Source organism: Otolemur garnettii, unplaced genomic scaffold (genome assembly GCF_000181295.1).
Source record: "Otolemur garnettii isolate 467f Iridium unplaced genomic scaffold, OtoGar3 scaffold00011, whole genome shotgun sequence".
NCBI classification, from domain to species: Eukaryota; Metazoa; Chordata; class Mammalia; order Primates; family Galagidae; genus Otolemur; species Otolemur garnettii.
The window spans coordinates 17,838,004-17,862,106 of record NW_003852406.1 but is presented as its reverse complement, the minus strand read 5'-3'; the positions used below and the strand labels follow the sequence as shown (position 1 = coordinate 17,862,106).

Below are 24,103 nucleotides of genomic sequence, written 5' to 3'. Positions count from 1 at the left end.
TAGAAATCACTCGTAGTCCCTAAGGTGATTAAGAGGGAAGAATAATACCATAGGTTACCTTTGAAGTCTAATTTCCACCGAGATCCTCACACGGCCTTCTGGTTCACCATGGATGTTACTGTCACCTGAGAAGAAAAATCTAATTGTAGAAATATTAGGTTCTGTTAACAGAAGATTACACTAATGTAAATTTCATGCCATGTGATGGTTGGGCTATAGAGTCATTAGATAATACTGAGGGAACCCTAAGCATTTTATTTACATAGGTGTGATCTTTATTTGGGCAACCTAAATATCATTGTACTACTTGCCACTAACATATGTCAGTTTTCTTTATGTCTGTTTACTTATGTGACGTGTTTGTCACTTTTTCCCTCTTTCTCTTTTCCCTTTATTCTTGTTTTTGTCAGTTGGGATTTTTTTTTTTTGTGGGGAGGGGGGATTGTCTTTTTTAACTTACTTTTTTCCTTCTCTGCTTGTATAAGTGACTTTGTTCCCACCCAGAGATTTCTCTATTTTTATTTATTTTTGTTGTTGATGCAATTTTTGATCAGGGTGGGTTTGAACCCCCCCCACCTCTGGTATATGGGACCGGCATGGATACTCCTTTGAGCCACAGGGGCCGCCCTTTTTTTGTTTGTTTTTTGTTTTTAGCTTTTTACCTAAAATGACACAGCTTTAGTTCTACCCAAAGATCTACCCTAAGATATCTAATGGCAGTAATTAGGTAAAGCTTTGAGATTTTTAAGTTCATGTGCTTCGTTTAGTTTAGGGTGCTTCTCAAAGTCGTGGACCAGCAGCAAATCATCATTATCACTTGAGAACTTTTTAGAAATGCACACTCTTGGCTCATCACAGATCTTCTGAATCTGAAGCTGTGGTGGTGGGGCTCAGCAATCTGTGTAACAAGCACTCTAAGTGGTTCTGATGCATCTGTTGACTTTAGTTACATGAAGCAAAGAGAAGAACCATGAGGGTGGGGGATTAGCTGGTTATTTTGTTAATTTTGAAAGGCCATATTCCCAGTTTGTAGGTCAAGAGCAGAACCAGTCCTAACCTTTGTCAGAGATTAACACACACCTGTGAAGCTTCGTGAAGGTTATTTTCCAGTCATTTGTGACATTGAAAAATACAGTATTTGTGTGTCTGTTTTCCTTATAGGGTAATTTAACTCATGCTAGTTTTGAGCCCAGGGCCTCATGAAGCATATATAACTCACACATCGCTTGACTTAATAAAACATCGTGACTCTGAGGAAAAATTTTTTTTCTAGTATGGCATCAGTGTATTAAAGGATCACTAAAAGAAAGCCATTTATTCAGAATCATATTGTAAATCAAGATGAATATTAAGTGAATTAAGCTGTGAGTTTACTTGCAATATTTTTGAGTTCTGAAAGACTAAAATCTTATCCAATTTAACTATGCCTGTATTGAAACTGATTGAGTTCAATTATTCCCCAACCTAATAGACAAAACACTTTGTAATTTATACAAAAGACCAAAAAAGTACTGCCTAAGATGATAACTACACTGCTTAAATTAGAGTCTTTCAAGTATGTATAAATGGTTGACCTAAGCTGCAATACAGTTTTTTTCTTGCCTATAAAGAATTATTTTGGAGAAATAATTCTTATATTTTAATAACATACATTCTGACTTTTCTATAGAAAAGAAACTATACATGAGGGTACAACTCAGGTGTCCTTTTTCTTTTGGACGTAATCTATTCTAAGTTATAAGTCATAAGCAGAAAAACTAGGTTTATTAATATGGGTTAAAAAATTAAAAAATAAAGGCATAACTCAAATGATTCAGAATCGGGGCGTGTTTGTTAAATTATTGGCCTTACCATGGTCATATTAACTATGATTTTTTTTTGTTATTTTGGCAGATCCAGGTTGATGAAGTCAGAAGGCTGGTATATTTTGAAGGCACCAAAGACTCCCCTTTAGAACATCACTTATATGTGGTCAGTTATGTAAATCCTGGAGAGGTAACAAGGCTGACTGACCGTGGCTATTCCCATTCTTGCTGCATCAGCCAGGTATGAAGTCACTGTTAGAAAAAGATTTCCTGTCAAACTATGCTCATGTAACATGCATTATGAGTGATGTAAAATTTGGTAAAATTGACTACAGAAACCTAACTCTCTTAGGGAAAATTTTAAAAAGCTCAACCTTAACTTTTGACAATTAAGTCCATAAACTCATCCTAGAAAAAATGTTTTGAAGAGTGGACTAGGTGCTGGTATTGGCATTGGCATAGCTTCCCAAGGGGAGTACTTCTTCAAAAGTAACCACAGTGATATTCAGCAACGAGATATATATCACTTTTTCTGGGATGAATTTGTGAACTTAATTGTCTGACCTCATATGTACATAGATACTTGAACTCTTACTATACTTTGGTTATATCAAATAACCTTTTTTACTTTTCCCTGAGGCAAATATAATTTTTTTTCTTTTCCTTTCCTTAGCATTGTGACTTCTTTATAAGTAAGTATAGTAACCAAAAGAATCCACACTGTGTGTCCCTTTATAAGCTATCAAGTCCTGAAGATGACCCAACTTGCAGAACAAAGGAATTTTGGGCCACCATTTTGGATTCAGCAGGTACTCTTTTTTTTTTTTTTTCCTCCCTGATCCTGATCTTAAGTGGGATTAGTATGTTAGTGCACTAAAGCTGTGTCATATGTCTATATTACCTGGACAGAGTCTTCCAATCTCACTGATGCCTGACCCTGAGCTACCTCTTACTCCAAGCAGGAACAGGTCTGAAAGACCCTTGGATGATTTATCAGATAAGCAAATGAACTTGAAGATAATGTATTATAATAGTAAGACCCTTTGAGTAAGAAAGCTGTAGCTTTAAAGAATAATGAGCTAACAGCTTTCTTAAACTATTGAAGCATTTACAGTGGCTATCTTTCTGAGGTGGAGTGGTTGTATAGCTTTGGTGAACCAAAGACTGATTAATTTCTTTTTTCTAGGTTCTAGTTAGGCTTATGTTTATTGAACACCTGTGAGCAAGTTAAATTGACTAAGTTAAATACGTGCTTCCTGTTTCTTTTTTCTTCCTCTTGCCTTTCAGAAAGTATTACCCATACCTGGCTTGGCACCTGTAGCTTAGTGGCTAGGGCGTCAGCCACATATACTGGAGCTGGCAGGTTTGAATCCAGCCTGGGCCTGCCAAACGACGACAGACAACTACAACCAAAAAAAAAAAAAAATAGCTGGGCATTGTAGCGGGCGCCTGTGCTCCCAGCTACTTGGGAGGCTGAGGCAAGGCAAGAGAATCACTTAAGCCCAAGAGTTTGAGGTTATTGTGAGCTGTGACGCCAAGGCACTCTACCCAAGGCAACATAGTGAGACTCTATCTCAAAAAAAAAAGTATTACCCATTTCTAATCAGGTGTGTGGTTTGACCACCAGTGAGGTACACTGAACTAAACATGAAATGTGTTTGTGTAGTTCTCCACATAGATATACCGTCTAGGCTCCAAGGATTATTCAGAATAATCATCTGAGTGTCTGCTTCTGAAATAGATAATTTGATGTTTGTTAGGCTTTTATGAAGATGGATATTCTTGCTTAATTTCTAGCTTATAATCTGAAAGATGGCTAATCAGTTATTTGTGTGTGGAGATCTGAATTTTAATGTCGTCCTTTTCCTTGCTCATGGATTGTAGAGCTCCCTTATGAACTTCTTTTACAGACTGTATTTTACTTATTCACAGGTCCTCTTCCTGACTATACCCCTCCAGAAATTTTCTCTTTTGAAAGCACTACTGGATTTACATTGTATGGGATGTTGTACAAGCCTCATGATCTACAGCCTGGAAAGAAATACCCCACTGTACTATTTATATATGGAGGTCCTCAGGTGGGCATATTATGTACACATGTACATACGTATTTTTCAGGTTCTTTTTTTTTTAAGTGTCTGGTCAGTTGTTTAGATTAAGATTTTGAACATTATTGGGAATCTGTTACCAACTCTGCCTTACGTTCTGATTATCAAGTTTAGAAGTTGAGGAAGCTGGGTTTTTTAGATGGATATTTTATAAATCTATAAGTCAATTTCCTAATTTACAATGAGGAATGTAACTCTGTGAGGAGTGGAATATTCAGGGCAGTAGGTAAATATGTTGCTTTTTGTGTAAAGAAACTTGTTTGGGAAATGAAATTAAATAAATATCTTATTTTGTATTAATAAAAACTTTTTGTTGTTGTTGTTGTTGCTGTAGAGACAGAGTCTTACTTTATCACCCTTGGTAGAGTGCTGTGGCATCACACAGCTCATAGCAACCTCAACTCCTGGGCTTAAGCGATTCTCTTGCCTCAGCCTCCAGAGTAGCTGGGACTACAAGTGCCTGCCACAACACCCAGCTATTTTTTGGTTGCAGTTTGGCCAGGGCCAGGTTTGAACCTGCCACCCTTGGTATATGGAGCTGGCGCCCTACTCACTAAGCCACAGGCACCACCCATGAATAAAAAGTTTTAACAGATATTTTCAGACGGCCTTAGTAGCCTAGTAAATTCCTCTTCTTCATTCTAAAGCAATATCTCTCAAACTAGAATACTTTATTTATTTATTTATTTGAGACAGAGTCACACTATGTTGCCTTCGATAGAGTGCTATGGTGTCACAGCAACCTTAAATTCTTGGGCTTAAGCCATTCTCTGACCTGAGCTTCCCAAGTAGCTGGGACTACAGGCACCTGCCACAATGCCTGGCTATTTTTCGTTTTTGTTGTTGTAGTTGTCATTGTTGTTTCAGCAGGCCTAGACCCAGTTCGAACCCTCCAGCACCAGCACCTAGGTGTTGGTGCCCTAACCACTGAGCAACAGGTGCTGAGCCTAGAATACTTTCATTATTGATAGTTAAGTAAGGCAGCTACTGTGCTACTATTCAGCACCATAAGAAGTTTGCACTGGGAGGTTGCAGTGGGTAGATCACTTGAGCTCATAAGTGATCCATCCTGAGCAAGTGAGAGACGCCCCATCTCTAAAAAATATCTAGGCATTGTGGCAGGCATCTGTAGTCCCAGCTACTCAAGGAGGCTGAAGCAGGAGGATCACTTGAGCCGAAGAGTTTGAGGTTACTGTGATTGTGACATCACAACACTCTGCAGCTGGGCAAGAAAATGAAACTCTGTCTCAAAAAAAGAAACAGTTTACATCTTGATTTTTCTTTTTCTGGGTTGAATGATTAGCAGATGACTATTAAGTAAATGCTATCGACTGTCTTAGTAAAGTGGGTGGATTGGTTAATTGCTAGTTTTTTTAATTTTTTTTTTTTTTTTTTGCTGGGGCCAGGTTTGAACCCACCACCTCTGGTATATGGGGCCAGCGCCCTACTCCTTTGAGCCACAGGCACTGCCCTTAAAATTATTCTTGATTAGGTATCTTACCTTGAAATTTTGAAGAAATTAGAATATAATTACAGTGTTTTCATAATACAGTTTTTTTTGTTGTTTGTTTTTTTTTTGAGACAGAGCCTCAAGCTGTCCCCCTGGGTAGAGTGCTGTGGCATCACAGCTCGCAGCAACCTCCAACTCCTGGGCTCAAATGAGTCTCCTGCCTCCGACTCTCAAGTAGCTGGGACCACAGGCACCTGCCACAACGCCTGGCTATATATATATAATTTTTTTTTTTGGTTGCAGCCACATTGTTGTTTGGCGGGCCCAGGCTGGATTCAAACCCGCCATCTTAGGTGTATGTGGCTGGCGCCTTAGCCACTTGAGCCACAGGTGCCAAACCCGTAATACAGTTCTTAATAGTGTTTTCATAATGCAACTCTTAAACTCAGTAATATCCTTTATAATTATACCTAGTTACTTAGTGTCTGGAAATATATCTAGATACCTAGTTGTACAAAATAAAAAAAGTAAAATGACTTCTGCATAAGCCATAAAATCTGAGGAACGTTGGTCGTGTATTAAATCACTTTGCCATAATTTTGTTTTTACAAAGTGATTCAGATTTTCATTATAGCTATCTACACAAATCAGAAAAGAGATAAATGAGACTTTTTTTTTTGCTTGGGGCTGGGTTTGAACCTGTCACCTCTGGCATATGGGGCTGGTGCCCTACTCCTTTGAGCCACAGGCACTGCCCTAAATTAGAGTTTTCTTGAGGCCAGATTTTTGTAAACTTAAGAAAGCTTATCACAGAACAATTAAAAGGGGAAATTACAGGATGCTCTCCAAAACTCACATGTTTGTTATATTATTTTGATAGTAAGGCTAAATGAGAATGGTGTTCTCCTTACCAGTGAAGAAATGATACAGTATATGAGATAGGTGAAAGACATCATAAAAATAGATTTTAAGGCTGGGTACAGTTGCTTACACCTGTAATCCTAGCACTCTGAGAGGCTGAGGCGGAAAGATACTTGTGCCGAGGAGTTCAAGACCTGCCTGAGCAGGAGGAAATAATAACAACAAAGTAGGGAACAAAAAAAATAGAACAGTCAGCCAGGCATTGTGGTGGGCACCTACAGTCCCAGCTACTTCAGAGGCTGAGGCAGAAGGATCAGTTAAACCCAGGAGTTTGAAGTTGCTTATGAGCTAGGCTGGGACCATGGCATTTTACTGTGGATAACTGAGTGAGACTCTGTTTCAAAAAAAAAAAAAAAAAGGCCGGAAAAAAACAATGCGGTGGCTCACACCTATAATACTAGCACTCTGGGAGGCTGAGACTGGTGGATAAATTGAGCTCATGATTTTGAGACCAGCTGGAGCAAAAGCAAGTCCCCATCTCTACTAAAAATAGGAAAAAAAAAAAAAAAAAAAACCTGAGGCAAGAAGATCACTTGACCCTAAGAGTTGGAGGTTGCTGTGAACTATGACTCTACAACACTCTATCCAGGGTGACAGCTTGAGCCTGTCTCAAAAGAAAGAAAAACTAGATTTTAAGATATAAAGGACTCCTTTAAAAGCTAAGCCGCATTTTAAGATGCTCAATTTGTGTATCACTAGTCATTAGGAAATGCAAACTAGGCTCAGCCCCTGTGGCTCAAGTAGCTAAGGCGCCAGCCACATACACCTAAGGTGGCGGGTTCAAATCCCGGTGGCAGCCTGGGCCTGCCAAAACAACCATGACACCTGCAACCCAAAAATAGCCAGGCGTTGTGGCGGGCGCCTGTAGTCCCAGCTACTTGAGAGGCTGAGACAATAGACTCACTTGAGCCCAGGACTTGGAGGTTGCTATGAGCTGTGATGCCATGACACTCTACCCAGGGGGGCAGCTTGAGGCTCTGTCTCAAAAAAAAAGGAAATGCAAACTAAAACTACAGTGAGATACCAGTTCACACCCATTAGAATAGTTGTTATCAAAAAGAATAAAATCATAAAGTGTTGTACAGGATGTGGAGAAACTGGAACCCTGGTCCATTGCTGGTGGGAATATAAAGTGGTGCAGCTGCTATGAGAAACAGTATAGCAGTTCTTCAAAACTTAAACACAGAATTGCCATATGATCTAGAAATTCCAATACTAGGTATATATCCAAAGGAAATGAAAGGCTCGGCGCCCATAGCACGGTTATGGGGCGGCCACATGCAACGAGGCTGGCAGGTTCCAACCCAGTCTGGGCTAGCTAAGCAGCAATGACAGCAGCCACAAAAAAAGTAGCCGGGCATTGTGGCGGTGCCTGTAGTCCCAGCTTGGGAGACTGAGGCAGGAGAATTGCTTAAGCCCAAGAATTTGAGATTGCCGTGAGCTGTGACCCCACAGCACTCTACTTAGGGCAACATAGTAAGACTCTGTCTCAGAAAAAAACCAAAACAAAACAAATGAAAGAAGGGATGGGAGTAGGTATTCTTTTTTTTTTTTTTTTTTTGGGACAGTCTTAAATTAACCATGTCATCCTGGGTAGAGTGCTGTGGCATCACAGCTCACAGCAACCTCCAACTCTTGGGCTTAAGCAATTCTTTTGCCTCAGCCTCCCAAGTAGCTGGGACTGCAGGTGCCTGCTCCAACACCCAGCTATTTTTTGGTTGTAGTTGTCATTGTTTTGGCAGGCCCGGCCTGGGTTCGAACCTGCCATCCATCTCCAGTGTATGTGGCTGGTGCCCTGGCCGCTGAGCTACAGGCACTGGGCCAGGAATAGGTTTTTTTTTCTTTTTTTTTTTTTGAGACAGAGCCTCAAGCTATCCCCCTGGGTGGAGTACTGTGGCATCACAGCTCACAGCAACCTCCAACTCCTGGGCTCAAGCGATTCTCTTGTCTCAGCCTCCCAAGTAGCTGGGACCACAGGTGCCCACCACAACGCCCGGCTATTTTTTGGTTGCAGCCCTCGTTGTTTTGGCAGGCCCAGGCTGGATTCGAACCCGCCACCTTAGGAGTATGTGGCTGGCACCTTAGCCACTTGAGCCATAGGTGCTGAGCCAGGAGTAGGTATTTTTATACCTATATCTGTAGCAGTATTATTCACAATAGCCACAAGGTAGAAGCAATCCAGGTGCCTATCAGTAAGTAAATGGATGAAGAAAACATGGAACACATATATAATGGAATGTTACTCAGCCTTAAAAAGGAGGACTTTTTCTCACGAGATGCAATATGGATGGAGCTTGAGGATGTTATGTTAAGTGAAATAAGCCAGACACAAAAGGACAGATATTATAGTATTCCTCTTTATGACGTACCTGTAATAGGCAAATTCATAGAGACAGAAAGTGGAATAGAGGTTGTAAAGAACTGGAAGGAGGGAGGATGGGGTGTTATTCAGTGGGTACAGAAGTTCTATTTGGGATAATGAAAAAGTTCTGGAAATGGATAATGGTGATGGTTACACAACAGTGTGAATATATTTAATGCCACTGAATTTTATACTTAAGGTGATTGAAATGGTAAATTTTATCTTATGTACATTATATCATTATTTTATTTATTTTTTGAGACAGTGTCTCATTCTGTCGCCCTAGGTAGAGTGCTGTGGCATCATAGCTTCTGGCAACCTCAAACTCTTGGGCTCAAGAGATCCTCTTGCCTCTGTCTCCAAGTAGCTGGGGCCACAACACCCAGCTAATTTTTCTTTTTGTCGTAGAGACAGGGTCTTCCTGTTGCTCAAGCTGATGTTAAACTCCTGAACTCAGGTGATCCACCCACCTCAGCCTCCCAGTATGCAAGGATTACAGGCATGAGCCACCTCACCTGGCCATACCATAATTTCAAAAGTGTTAGCCAGTTCAATTAAAACAAAATTAATTGTTTGGAGTACCTTGTGACTACAGCTATACTATTTGTACTTATAGAAACAGTCATATTTGAAATACTATAAGTGAATTCTACCATATGGGTTTTGAAAAGCTGTAGGTCACTTAAGATGATTTATTGATTTCATTCTCGAAGTATTCTTTGGAAGCAAATTTGGTGAGGCCTTAGAAAAATCAGGTGTCCATTTAACAGGGAGATTCACGTGATGCAGTGCCTTTGGCACTTGGGCCCATCACAAGATCTTTTATCCTTCTTCTTAATGACTTCATTTGCATAATTATAAAGAAAGAAACTCCTTAAAATAAGACCAGATCTCTCTCTTTTTTTTTTTAAGATGAGGTTTTGCTCTGCCACCAATGCTAGAGTGCAGCAGCCTGATCGTAGCTCACTCTAACCTCAAACTCCTGGGCTCAGACAAGGAGACTCAGCCTCCCAAGGAGCTGTGTTTATAAGCATGAGCCACTTCATCTTACCTAAGCTTTCTATTTTTCACAGCGTCTGTCATCTTGTGTTTTTGCATGCCATTGTGTGATAAATTTCACTGAAATTGTATTTCTTCCCTAGGTGCAGTTGGTGAATAACCGATTTAAAGGAGTCAAGTATTTCCGCTTGAATACATTAGCCTCTCTGGGTTATGTGGTTGTGGTGATAGACAACAGAGGATCCTGTCATCGAGGGCTTAAATTTGAAGGCGCCTTTAAATACAAAATGGTGTGTGAGCATAAAAACACTTTTCTTTTAAAGATATTTACATATTCTGGTACATTGTGTGATGTGAATCCACAGAGAGAAGATTAGGGGAAGGGGCCATGAGTGTGTGTGTATTTTTGTGTGTGTGTGTTTTCCAGTTTGGGGGCGGGGGTGAAGAAGTATCTTGATAGACACTAAGCCAGCTCATGTCTACCTGTTTGTAACTTTGGGGAGTTGAGATAGAGCCATTTTTATATAGAAATACCCTCTATTTTGTATGTCCACCTTTCCATAAGGCAGACCATTTAGCTTTTAGCATCCTTTACACTGTAGAGGAATAACTGAGATTTGTTCTGTCCTTTGTAAAGAGGGAATCCAACTGGTTAGTGCCTTCCTTGTGACAAGCCTCTTTCTCTCTACAGGAAGCTTTAAATGCTACCTTTTAGAGATGCCCCATGTCCTTTCTGCTGCTTTGGGAAATGATGAGAATCCGATGTTCCTTTTGCACAGTAAGGCAGTTACTGTGTAGGACATGCTGAGTACGACATGGGGATTTTCTCCCACAGCCAGTTCTTTGATCTTAAGTTGTATTCTCATGTAAGTTTATTTTAATTTTTGTTTTAGGCTTAGTGAAGTGAGATTGTTTGCATTGGCAGGCCAAGTAATATGGACAGGGTGGTGGTGGTAGGAATTTAGGTCTTTAAAAAAATAGTATGGTCAGTTCCTAGAGGTAGTATGATTGGGGAATAGGAAGATAGGGCCTCCAGAGTGATTCCCTCTGCTTTACTACATTGAGTATTAAAAAAGAGAAGTAAAATTAATAAACTACTTAAGGGGGCTAATTTTTTGTCTTTGAGTATAGGAAGGCTTGTTACAAGGAAGATGCTGGCCTCTTAGCAGATGACAGAACAAATGGAAATGGGAAATACCCAAATTTCAAGGGACAGTTTGGATAGCGACAAGAAAGAACTTTATGACTAAGGGGTAACTAAACTCTAGGACAGGCTAGCAACAGAAACTGTAGGCCCCTATCTGTAAATGATTTTATAAAAACTTTTTGGGGCAGTAGAATTTCAGTTGATAAGGAATTCTAATCTAAGAAAACTTAGGAATTTTTAGTAAAACATTTATCAACTTTAAAAGCATTATGGCAGTGAGACTTTTATTCATCAGAATCAGTGAAATGTTCTTTTTTTGACAGGGTCAAATAGAAATTGATGATCAAGTGGAAGGACTCCAGTATCTAGCTTCTCGATATGATTTCATTGACTTAGATCGTGTGGGCATCCACGGCTGGTCCTATGGAGGATACCTCTCCCTGATGGCATTAATGCAGAGATCAGATATCTTCAGGGTATGTGACTTCCTGTCATACCTTCTTTTTTGCAATAGAAGGGTAGAATGTTCTATAAATTGAGGGTATGAGAAAAATGTTTATTTTCTGAAAGTTTACAGAGTTGGCAATATTATAGAATGTTAGGGTCTATGTATTTATTTATTTATTTATTTATTTTTGAGACAGAGCCTCAAGCTGTCCCCCTGGGTAGAGTGCCGTGGCATTACAGCTCACAGCAACCTCCAACTCCTGGGCTCAAGCGAGTCTCCTGCCTCAGCCTCCCAAGTAGCTGGGACCACAGGCGCCCGCCACAACGCCTGGCTATTTTTTGGTTGCAGCCATCATTGTTGTTTGGCGGGTCCGGGCTGGGGATTCAAACCCGCCACCTTAGGTGTACGTGGCTGGTGGCTGGCGCCTTAGCCGGTTGAGCTATAGGCCCCGAGCCAGGGTCTATGTATTTAATAGCCATGTGAAATGTATGTAGATTTTTTTAAGTAGTTTTGTTTGTTTGTTTTTGTTCTTTGAGACAGTCTCATTCTGTCACGCAGGGTAGAATACTCTTGCCTCAGCCTCCTGAGTAGCTGGGACTAAGTGCCTACCGTCACCACACCCAGCTAGTTTTTCTATTTTTATTAGAGACGAGGTCTCACTCTTACTCAGGCTGGTCTCAAACTCCTATGCTCAGGCATTCCGTCTGCCTAAGCCTCCCACAGCACTAGGATTACAGGCATGAGCCACTACACCTGGTATATATATATATATATGTGTGTGTATGTGTGTGTATACACATTTTTTTAAAACACATATCAACTTGCTGACCAGTTATTGGCTATTTATAGACATATGCAAAAGATTATGGGAAAGTTATGATGAGTAAAACTCACACACATATATACTGGATTGTAATTACTTGTTTATTTTTTATTTGATAAAGAATCTCACTCTGGTGCCCTGACTAGAGTGCCATGGTGTCATAGCTTGCAGCAACCTCAAGTTCTTGAGCTTAAATGATACTCTTGCCTCAGTTTTTCTATTTTTAGTAGAGATGGGGTCTCTGGGAGGTGCCTGTGCGTAGGGTGCCAGCCCCATATACCAAGGGTAGGGGTTCGAACATGGCCCTGGCCAAACTGTAACAAAAATTAGCTGGGCATTATGGTAGGTGCCTGTAGTCCCAGCTACTTGGAAGACTGAGGCAAGAGAATTCGCCTAAACCCAAGAGCTGGAGGTTGCTGTGAGCTGTGATGCTACGGCACTCTACTGAGGGTGATAAAGTCAGACTATCTCAAAAAAAAAAAAGAAATAGAGTTGGGGTTTCTCTTTTGCTCAGTCTGATCTCGAACTCCTGAGCTGAAGCAGTCCACCTACCTCAGCCTCCTAGAGTGTAGGATTACAGGCATGAGCCACCATGCCTGGCCTTGTAATTGTTTAGTTTTTGGACTACATGCTCTGAGAGCAGGGACCTGTTTGCCTTACATACCACTGTATCCTCAGTAGTCAAGCACAATGAATGACTTATTAAATATATAAATATATATGCTTGTGATTCTGTAAATAAACTCTTAGAAACAGGCTTGGCTCCTGTAGCTCAGTGGCTAGGGCGCCAGCCACATACACCAGACCTGGCAGGTTCAAACCCAGCCTGCACCTGCCAAACAACAATGACAGCTACAACCAAAAAATAGCTGGGTGTTGTGGCAGATGCCTGTAGTCCCAGCTACTTGTGGGGCTGAAGCAGTAGACTCGCTTAAGCCCGAGAGTTTGAGGTTGCTGTGAGCTGTGAGGGCGACATAATGAGACTCTGTCTCAGAAAACAAACAAACAAACAAAAAATAACTCTTAGAAACATATACTGGAAGAAAATAACATGAAGATGATAATAATTTTTAAGAGAGTAGGAATTACAAGTATTTTTTGATGTTTCAGTAGCATTTTATAGTTGCAGTTATTTTAATTTTTTAGAATATAAACAACAGGGTTTTCATTCTTGCACAAATATTCAGGTAATCTTTGAAATAACCACAAATTAATTCTGAGTTTGGCCACCCTTATGGTTGCCAAGAAAGTAATTAGAATATTTAAATATGAACCTGTGTTTAGAAACCTTAAAATGAGGCAAGTTTGGAGTTTCTTTTTTGTTTTTTGGAGTTTAAACAAGGTCTTGCTGTCTTTCCCAGGATGGACTGTGGTGAGATATCATCATAGCTTACTGCAACCTCAAACTTAGACTCGAGCAATCCTTCTGTCTCAGCCTCCCAAGTAGCTGGTACTATAGGTGTACACCACTATAACCTGACTAATTTTTAAATTTCATGTAGAGATGGGGTCTCACTATGTAGCTCAGGCTGGTCTTGAACTTTTGCCCTCAAGAGAGCCTTCTGTCTCGGCCTCCTAAATTGTTAGGATTACAGGCATGAGCCACTGTGCCCAGCTAAGTTTTTAGTACTTAAATATGTATGTGTGCGTCTGTGTGTATATTTTTTTCTTTTTTTGAGAGAGAGTTTCACTTTGTTGCCCTCAGTAGAGTGCTGTGGCATCATAGTTCACAGCAACCTCAAACTCTTAAACTGAGCGATACGCTGATGTCAAACTCCTGAGCTTAGGTAATCCATCTATCTCGGCCTCCCAGGGTACTAAGATTACAGGTGTGAGCCACTGCGCTCAGCCTTTCAAATACATTTAATTCATTGTTTGGGACTTTTGGTTGGTTTTTTTGGATTATTTTCAGATAGAGTCTCATTCTGTTCCCCAGGCTAGAGTGCATTGGCAACATCATAGCTCACTGCAACTTCAAAATCCGGGGCTCAAGCAAATCTCCTGCCTCGGCCTCCTAAGTAGTTGGGACTATAGGCATGTGCCACCACATCCAGCTAACTTTTCTGTGTTTAGTAGAGCTAGGATCTTACTGGTGCTCAGGCTGGTCTTGAACTCCTGGCCTCAAGCAGTCTTCCCACTTCAGCCTCCCAGAGGGCTAGGATTACACTCAGAGCCACTAGGCCTGCACTCACTCGTTGTTTTAAATTCTGTACTGCCAACAGAGGCTTAAAAAGAAAAATGGGGTTCAGTGCCTGTAGCACAGTGGTTACGGCACTGGCCACATGCAGCGGGGCTGGTGGGTTTGAACCCAGCCTGGGCCAGCTAAACAGCAATGACAACTGCAACAAAAAAATGAAAAATAAATAAATAGCCAGGCATTGTGGTGGGCGCCTGTGGTCCCAGCTACTTGGGAGGCTGAGGCAAGAAAATCACTTAAGGTCGAGAGTTTGAGATTTCTATGAACTGTAACACCACAGCATTCTATGGAGAGTGACATAGTGAGACTCTGTCTCAAAAAAAAAAAAAGGAAAAGGAAAAATGGCTGCCTTTCCTATATAAAACTGACAGTTCTCACATATTTTTTCCCCAGTTGCAGGAATGAGTTTACACTGAGGCATTCATGTGCTCTGGTTCACTCTCCCCTTTTAAAAAAGGAACCCATGTTTATTTTTCAGCTAGCCCAGGTTAAAGGTTTGGTAGGTGGAATGCCTGCTGAACATGAAACTTAACTGACTCACAGAGTATCAAATTCTTAACCTTGGCACTCTTTGATTTTCTTGAGACCACGTGTGCCCTAGTAGTGGGGCTAAAGCTTAAGGATAATTTTAGCCTGCAAATTTGCAGTTGTAAGTTCTTATTGCTAGCTGCTCTTTTTTTCTGGACAGCACTTGACTGTCAATGAATGTTTTCTTATGCAGGTTGCTATTGCTGGGGCCCCAGTCACTCTGTGGATCTTTTATGATACAGGATACACGGAACGTTATATGGGTCACCCTGACCAGAATGAACAAGGATATTACTTAGGATCTGTGGCCATGCAGGCAGAAAAGTTCCCTTCTGAGTAAGTTCAAGCTTTAATATTAAGATTATAAATTTTAAACTGTATTTTTTTTCTTTTTTTATTATTAAATCATAGTTGTGTACATTTATGCAATCATTGGGTACAGTGTGCTGGTTTTATATGCAATTTGAAATACTTTCACCAAACTGGTTAACATAGCCTTCATGCATTTTCTTAGTTATTGTGTTTTAAATTGTATTTTTAAAAATTGTCTTTAGTCATAATGAAAATTCAAATACTAAAAGATTAAGACTATGTTTTATAGAATGCTAGAATGGCATGGCTATTTCTTGAAGTTGAATTACAGGCCAATTCATACAATTTGGGTTTTTTACAAGTTGTAGTTAAAGCAGTTGCTTATGCTGAAAGAAGTGCATGACTGTTTTAAGGTGGAATAAATCGTATGTCTGTTTAAATATATTTCACAAATAGGGACATGCTGTAATTATTGATGTGTTCTAATATTTTAATAAACACATGATCCTTTAAATTTTTTGTTACATTTGGCATCTGGTTACTATATTGCAAATTTAAATATTGAAAATATTATATATTCTAACATTACAGTATAATGGAGTTAATATAGTTTCGTGTGATTATTTTAAAGGAGTTATTTGGTTCCCCAGGTACTCTGCTATTTTGCCTCATCCCCTGATATTTGCAATTTTTCAGACCAAATCGTTTACTTCTCTTACATGGATTCTTGGATGAGAATGTCCATTTTGCACATACCAGTATATTACTGAGTTTTTTAGTGAGGGCTGGAAAGCCATATGATTTACAGGTGAGTTATTCTACTTCTAATTAAATGCAGTTATTGATTATTTGGACATCTAATAACTATGGAGTAAGGCCATATTCTCAACTGTTGACTACCCTATGCTTAAGAGAACTAAATTAATAGAGTTACTAGTGCCTAGACTTGGATAAAAATTGAGATTCTGTTAAAGTCAGGCTGATAACTAACTTGTGTATCTGTACCTACTTTTAGTTTGCAAGCATTGAAAAGATGACAGGGAATCCATTCCGTATTCTCCTTTGCTTTTTACCCCTTTGAAGAGTGAGGAAATACTACCTGATTTCATTGTTATAAAGGAATTTTTAGGACCTGCTTACGTGGATTTTAAAATTTCTTATTTTACATTGACATGGGAGCAAAGACCAGCAAATTGCCCTCCTCCATTGCTCCATTACTCAAAAAATGGTTCTAAGAGAAACTGTTCTTCCATTTTACTCCTTAAACAGATTACATGCTCACAAGAAATGAAAAATAGTGCTTTTTTCTTTTTTATATTTCAATTAAAACTATGAGATATTTGTCTCTTGCAGCAATTTTCTAGTTTTTTGGTCTGAAAGAGCTTTCTTTATGTGTGTTGTATCTATTTCTCATACAAGATCTTAAAATTGAGAAAATGTTTAAATATTTATTTAAAAATATAAATTATTACCTTATTTTTAAAGTGGCAGGATAGAGTTTATTGACAGGGAGAAAGATTAATAAGCATGGTAAGCAAAAGAGGGAAAATAGAAGAGGGACAATAGAACCTGTGCAATGGAGGGGGTGTGCAACTAGAAAGTGGCAAGCTATTACATTTTTATGGGGAAAAATACTATACAGTAGAACCTCCATTGTGAGGTTCTGTGGGACCATCTCCCTCCATTGACCACCTCCTTAAGCTGACCACAGACTGGACATGTACTGCATATTTCTGTCAGTATAGTAGGCCTAGTGGGTAGTCAACTTACAGAGATTCTGCTGTATTCCAAAATAAAAAAATATATAATTTACTGAGAAAAAACAGCATTATTTTTTATTTTTGCAAATTTGTTTAATGTCTGACTTAATAAAGAAAACACTTGAATTTTTATCTCCTTCTACATTCAATCTGTTGGGATATATTATCAAAATTAGCCAAAGCTAAAGTACATGAAGATGAATTCAGCCTCACAGAGTAGGCTGTAAGAAGGAACTAAGAAGTAGGGGTATTTTAGCCTTTTAAGATAATTGTGGCTGTTCTTTGATACTATACCAAAAATGAACAAGTGTTATTTTCTTAAAAGGTGAGGTTTTGTGAAGATTTTTCTTTTTTAATTGTGTGTGTGTGTGTGTTTTGAGACAGTCTTACTTTGTCACCCTGGGTAGAGTGCCATGGTGTCATAGCTCATAGCAATCTCAAACTCTTGGGCTCAAGCTATGCTCTTGCCACATCCTTCCAAGTAGCTGGGACTATGGGTAACTGACACAATGCCCAGCTATTTTTAGGGACAAGGTCTCTCTTGCTCCGGCTGGTCTGCAACTCCTGAGCTCAAGCAATCCATCCACATCAGCCTCCCAGAGTGTTGGGATTATAGGCGAGTATGGTGGCACCCAGCTGTGTGTGTCTTTTTAAAGGCACAGTCTTGCTATGTTGCCCAGGCTGGGCTTGAACTCCTAAGCTCAGACCATTCTGCCACTTCACCCTCCTGAGTAGCTGGAACTACAGGTGTGCACCCTTGTACCTGGTTTAAAGCTTGGTTTTAGTGTGGAATCTGAAGCCATATCTATAAACTTTCATATGCTATCACATTTAAATCTATTGAATCTGGTATTTCATATGGATCTTTTTTATCCATGCATTGGTTGGTTCATTGTGTTATACGAGTCTTTCAAATGTTGATTCATTTTATTATACAATTTTTAAAAAATCACATATAATAATGTTACCACTGATTTCACCAGAAAAGTGTCTTAAGTGTTGGGGCATTCATGAGCTAGTAATGGTAGAGGCAAGTTTTCCAAAATTTTAATTTCCACTCAAAAGCTCAACTTCTGTCACTGGCAACAAATACTGTCAGTGTTGTCCTTGAAATGACCAACTCACTTCAATTCATTTTTGAGAAAATACTTACCGGATATTCAAGCCTAAATAACCATTGTTGTCAGTCATTCTTTGAAGTTAAAAGTGGAATTCCATTTAACAAGTATCAGTTGAACTTAAAACTGGGTTGCACAAGTACTTTTCCTTGAGACTTCTGTAGCACAAACGCTTTATGCATACTTCTCATTTCATTAACACAGAATATTAAAAAGACTTTTACTCAGGGGTTGCAATTTAGTAAGATTCTAATTTTTTCTGCTACTTTAGTGAAACTGACATTTTTCTTCAGCAAATGTGTGGTGTTGACAAACACTGTGACGTGTAGTACATTTTAATGACTGCCTTGATTAATGCTGAGGCACCAGCAGTCTTACTCATCATTGCTTTTGCATCATTAGTGCAGATCCCAACACAGTGAATAGAGACAGATATGTCTTAGTATTGTTTTGAAAGCAGTTTTGACCTGGGTGTCCCTTGAAAGGGTCTCTAAAGATCTCTCAAAGTCTGCAGACACACTTAAGGAATGAACTGTTGGCCTACAGATAAGTCTTTCATTAAGACTGTATATATAAGAAATTACAAGGAGAGAAAAGGAGTCTTTAGATAGAATGTATTATATAATATCTTTGTGGAGGTGGTTCTTCATATTATTAGTCCTGATAAAAATCTCTGGAAAACTGTAAAAAAAGATACTACATTACTACATTCTTATTTTTGTGTATTTTTTGTTGTTGTTGTTGTTAAGATCTATCCTCAGGAGAGACACAGCATAAGAGTTCCTGAATCTGGAGAGCATTATGAACTGCATCTTTTGCACTATCTTCAGGAAAACCTTGGATCGCGTATTGCTGCTCTGAAAGTGATATAATTGCGACCTGTGTAGAACTGTGGTATACACTGGCTGTTTAACCAAATGAGGAGGTTTAATCAGTAGAAAACATTTTGGTACCTGCCAAACATCTCCTGAAAGTAAATTTGGTGCCATACAGGCATCTACAATTTATGGATCACAATCTAATACCTTAACCATACATACACAAAATTGAATGATAAATATTTCTAAAGGACCCAGAAATACCATGAGAATTACTGAAAAAAATTAGACATTTGCACCATGTATCCAAAATACCCTGTTTTCACTTTTAATAGCATTATAAACCTCATGGATTTTATTAGTGTATTTTTACAGTATTACTCTGAGTTTGTTAAAATATGATGATATTAGTGATTGGTTTGGTTCAATTCCAGAATCTCTGACTAGTTTCAGATTTGATAGCACTTAAATGTAATTGAATAGCTTATGCTTTATTGCTTGGGGTGTATCCAGCATGTTATGAACTAATCACTATTAAACCTAACTTAACCAGTCATTAATGATTTTTCAAGGATAACTTAGTGGCCTCCTAAAGACACTTGTTTTGGCTCTGACCGTTTTTAGCCAATTTAAACTGTATTTAGTATAAATAATTCTCATTTTCTTTTGATGATATGACAGAGTGGGTTTTTCCTTATGCATAAAGGCAAGTAACTGTATATGTAGCATGAATTTAATTAGTCTTATGATATTGATAATTACAGGCAGAAAATTTTGATTAGAGCTTAAATATTTGCAGGCAAGTTTCTTTTTTTCCTTTAGGAAAAAGAAAAAGTACACATTCACTTGTATTCTTCAGAAAGTTTTAGAGGTGCCAGTTTTCATTTTATATTTCCTTATTAAAATGTTCTGGAGTTTTAGGGAGGTTGAAGTCCCAGAATCTCAGTGGGGCTGGGGAGACCAGGGTGTGGGGAATGACAGGGAGAGGAGGTGGTAGGGTCTGCTTAAGAATTAAGCAGAAGTAGTTAAGTAGTTTTAATAGAAATACTCATGAAAATGCTTGGGAAATGAAATTTAAACTCATAAAATGTCAAGAAAACCAGAATTAAGTAATAGCTCTCTTGCCATCACAGTTGCAGACTAACATTATTCAGGGGAGGAAAAGTTCATTAGAGTTACTTTTATAATTTTAATTTTTTTGTTATTTTTATTTTACTTTTAGAAACCTTGGAAATTTAAGCTTACCCTTTTTAAATTATTTTAAGCTGTGAGCTTAAAATAAAAAGGTTTATAGACAACCTCTTTGTCATAAGCTAATCCCCAGCAAGATATGGCTCTCTTTTTCAGTGGTTAAAACCTATAAACAGTTTTCTTGAGTGACCACAACATTTTCTTGGGTAAGTCTAGCATTTGGCTATGAAAAGAGTTCACAGGCTTTCAGGTGCCTTTGGGAATTGCATTGGCCAGGAGTCTTGATGCTGGATGGGTCACATTGGCACCATTGGCAGGGACGGCATCTGTGAGTTTGACCCTTTTTATCCCAAGTTTCAGTGTTGAGAAAGTTGTTGTTACCAATACTCTTAAACAACACTCCAAGAAGAACTGCTCTCTTTCTTTGTCATCACTACAGAGAGAGTGGATTTCTCCAATAGAGAGCACGGCCTCTGTTAGTAAGGATAATGACTATGCATGAGAGGTGTATTTCATTACTTAGGGCCAGGTGGGAGGTGGGAAAACCCCAGAAATGGCAGGGTGACCTAGTGGTTCTGTCCTTGGGAAGGAGATTAGGTTTTTGCTGTGTGTATTTATACTGTATAATAGATACCACAGTTTTTCTTACTGTCTGTGTATGTATTGATTTCCATGTTTATATTCTCCCATGCCAAGATTTGTTTATATTTTCCTTGTTAAATTAAATTGATTTGGGTAACTTTTCTTCCCCAAGAAAGTATTTTCCCCCTTGACTTAAGTATATATCTGACTGTTGAGCGTTTTGTGAGGGTTGGGGGGAGGACTAATTGGCCTCAAAGAATCTGTCCTTATATGTGAAGTAGAAATGGTAGCTTTCAGACAGCTACTCATTTGAAATCTTTTACTCATTAAGGCTGTTTCTTCAAAATGGCATCTCTTATTTTACCAAAACAAACTTAGAAAAACCTCATGTACTCTTGAACTCAGAAGTGTTTTCCTTTTGCATCTTGCCACCTTTCCTCCTATCACAAAGGGTGCTGCCTTTATCACTCCCAGTCACTTAACTGCTGTTCTACTTCTTTAGGGGGGGAAATACCTGACTAAATTGCAGAAGATGGCTTGACTGAATTTTGTTTTTGCTGCCAGTGTGGAACATTATCCCAGTTAATTGAGGCAGTTACTAACTAAAGCTGTTTGTACCCTGGCTATGGGTTAGACAAAAAAAAAAAAAAAAAAGGCAAGAATATATAAAAGAAGCAAAGTTTGGTGAGAGCCAAAAAGCACTAAGTGCAACAACATAGGTTTTTGCAGGCTTGATAAATGGGTATACTTGAATAACCATCAAGAGGCATATTATCATTACTTGAGCATTGTAGAACAGTGGAACTCAGAATCTGAAATTCATCTGGGATACTCACTAAAGGAAGTAGAAAGTCTTGAATCTCACTCTTAGAAATTTAGATTCCATTGATTTGAGTGGAGACCAGGAATTTGCATTTCTAACAAGCCTTCTAGGTGATTCTAAAATGAGTTATCTGTGGATGACTTTAAGAAACTCTTCTATGTGAGACTCTGGCTCTTAAAAAAAGAAAAATAAAAAAACTCTTCTATAGAGACTGTAGTTGGATTAGTGAATTAATAAGTGAATTTTATACTGGACTATAAGAAGAACCCAAAACAATAACTATTAGCCCCTTCTCACTCTAAAAGCAGCAGAAGATATTGTTTGTGTCCTCTTTGTCTGGAAGATTCATTTTGGAATGAAGGTTTTTCCCTCTATGCCATTTCTGGGTCTTTCCCAAAGTTTCACACAAGAGGATGAAGTCACAATGCATGTGTTACCTTTTTTTATTAAAGAGACAGGGTCTCTGTCACCAAGGCTAGAATGCAGTGGCACAGTCGTAGCTCACTGCAGCATCAAACTTCTGGGCTCAAGTGATTGTCCTGCCTCAGCCTTCCAAGTAGCTAGGACTACAAGCATGCACCACACTCCAGCTAATTTTTTAATTTTTTGTAGAAACTGAATTTTGCTATGTTGCCCAGGCTGGTTTTGAACTCCTTCCTGGGCTCAAGTGATCCTCCTGCCTTGGCCTCCCTAAGTGCTGGGATTACAGGTGTGAACTACCACACCTGACCTGCATTACCTTTTAAAAGAATGAGATACACATATTGATGCTTACATTTTTACTACCTTATTTCTTATAGAAGGTATATCCTACCTCTCTATACTATCATTCTCTTTAGGTGGAATGATTCCTATAAGATCTCTCATTAGGGTCATACATTTTTCAAGCTGGAATAACTATTTGACATAATCTAATCTAAGGTTATCATTTGTTAGAAAAGCAACCTGCATACTAGAGACAGGAGGAAATATACCCATGGCCACCCAGTCAGTTAATATTCATGGTACTAGACTCCATTCAGATATCCTGACTCATAGTAGTAAAATGATATATAGAAAAGGTAAATTTTTAAAGAAGTATTTATTAATATATTCCTATTAAACATTTTAAAGGTAACCACATAAATGGTTGGTTTTTCCATTCTAGAGTAAATGCTAAGCATGCTTTTTAATAAAGCAGTACTTCTAATTAGTATATGACATTCTGAAGTTAATTAAAATCTTGCACTAAATGTGTCTTCCTTGATATGGGGCATTTGAGGACTGGGATATAGAGTAGAGTGCTTGCTTAAGCCTGGGAGCCCATCTTACAGCTATTTGATGTATGGAGAGACATGGCCATATCTAAAGTAAAATATGTAAGGTGAGTATTCATTCCCAGCAGATATAACGACATAAGGAAACTTCCTGACTCCCACCTTTGCAACCCTACCAAGCCCTCCATCGTCATCTAGCCTAAATTAGATGTTAGTGCAAGATGCTGAGCTGTAAGTAATCATTTCACAAGTCCTTCACAGAGAAAGAAAAAGTAGTATGTGTATATTTGTTTTTAAATAATCCAAATACAAACTTATGTTGTATTCAACAAAATTGGGATTCAGGTCTTTAATTTTAGAACATAAAGTGCCTGCTATTTTAAGCATTGACTTGTATAAAAAGAATTGCATGTCTCACTCCAGTAAGTTTATTGGTCTTCTCATTTTTGGCTACATGGCTTTTAATCATGTAAAGTGAAACATTAGTTTTGTTGCATTTTATTACAGGTTCTTTGTTGCAATAAAGCTGCTGCTGAAATTAATTGATTTAAATGTTCCTTCCCCCTCCCCCATAGACAACCTTGCTGTGATTAGTGGCAACTGTGGAGTGATTAATACCCATGAACAAGGTTTTTTGCTTGCAGTGGAGAAAGGAGAGTGCAAGGTGAAGGATTACATGGATTCTCAGTATAAATGCTGACCAAAATGCATCCAAACCCAAGAAGAGGTATACAGAAAACTGCTTTGTAGTTATAAGTGGTTCCAACAACCAATGGTTGATACTGAAGGGCAGATGGTGCTTAGAGCCAGTGATTAGTATATCTCCCCCCATATCCCAGCAGCTAGGGGTTTGTGGGAATGCTACTTTTGAGTTGATAATTAGTTTTCTGTATGCTACCCAGGAAGTCTGGGGGAAGTTTAGTTAATAACTTCTCCCCAAGATTTTTTTTTTTTAACAATCTTCTGAGTTTTTGAAGCTATATTAGAGAAGGGAGGCAGGGAAGCAGATGAACCCCTCAAAAATAAATAAATCTGAGTTTTGTGTGATAATCCTTCCAGAACAGACTTAATCTGGATTCTGTAACCCTTTGAAGTTATGTGTAAAATAGTGCATGAACAAGTAATGGTGCATTATTCTGAAGATACACTCTTTAGTGTCATCAGATTATCTAAGGGATAATGATCCAAAAAAGGATGCAAAAAGAATGGAAAGATAGCCATGCTTATGGACTGGAAGAATCAATGTTAAAATATCCATCCATGGTACCCAAAGCAATCTACAGATTCAATGCAATCCCCATCAAAATATCAACAATAGAGTTGGCTTGGTGCCCGTAGCACAGTGGTTATGGTGCCAGCCACATACACCAAAGGTGGTGGGTTTGAACCCGGCCAGGGCCAGCTAAACAACAACAAAAAAAAGCTAGGCCTTGCAACAACAATAAAAAAAAAAAA

At 38.8% G+C, this 24,103-nt stretch overlaps 1 protein-coding gene across 5 annotated transcripts in view; it reads left to right on the top strand.

Moving 5' to 3' along the window:
• The window catches only part of DPP8 (dipeptidyl peptidase 8), a 56,581-nt gene extending 35,855 nt beyond the window's left edge, over window positions 1-20,726 (top strand). For 2 of the 5 annotated variants that reach the window (XM_003784433.3, XM_023510125.1), the window contains 8 exons: window positions 1,894-2,046; window positions 2,479-2,614; window positions 3,738-3,883; window positions 9,789-9,935; window positions 11,116-11,268; window positions 14,982-15,124; window positions 15,797-15,908; window positions 18,728-20,726. In XM_003784433.3, coding sequence (XP_003784481.1) covers window positions 1,894-2,046; window positions 2,479-2,614; window positions 3,738-3,883; window positions 9,789-9,935; window positions 11,116-11,268; window positions 14,982-15,124; window positions 15,797-15,908; window positions 18,728-18,850 — 1,113 coding nt within the window. In that variant the 3' untranslated portion in view covers window positions 18,851-20,726. Of the gene's footprint in view, window positions 1-1,893; window positions 2,047-2,478; window positions 2,615-3,737; window positions 3,884-9,788; window positions 9,936-10,336; window positions 10,455-11,115; window positions 11,269-14,981; window positions 15,143-15,796; window positions 15,909-18,727 lie in introns of those variants that run through there. The other 3 variants (XM_023510127.1, XM_012801903.2, XM_023510126.1) reach the window with 2 other exon arrangements.
• Window positions 20,727-24,103: the final 3,377 nt, after the last annotated feature.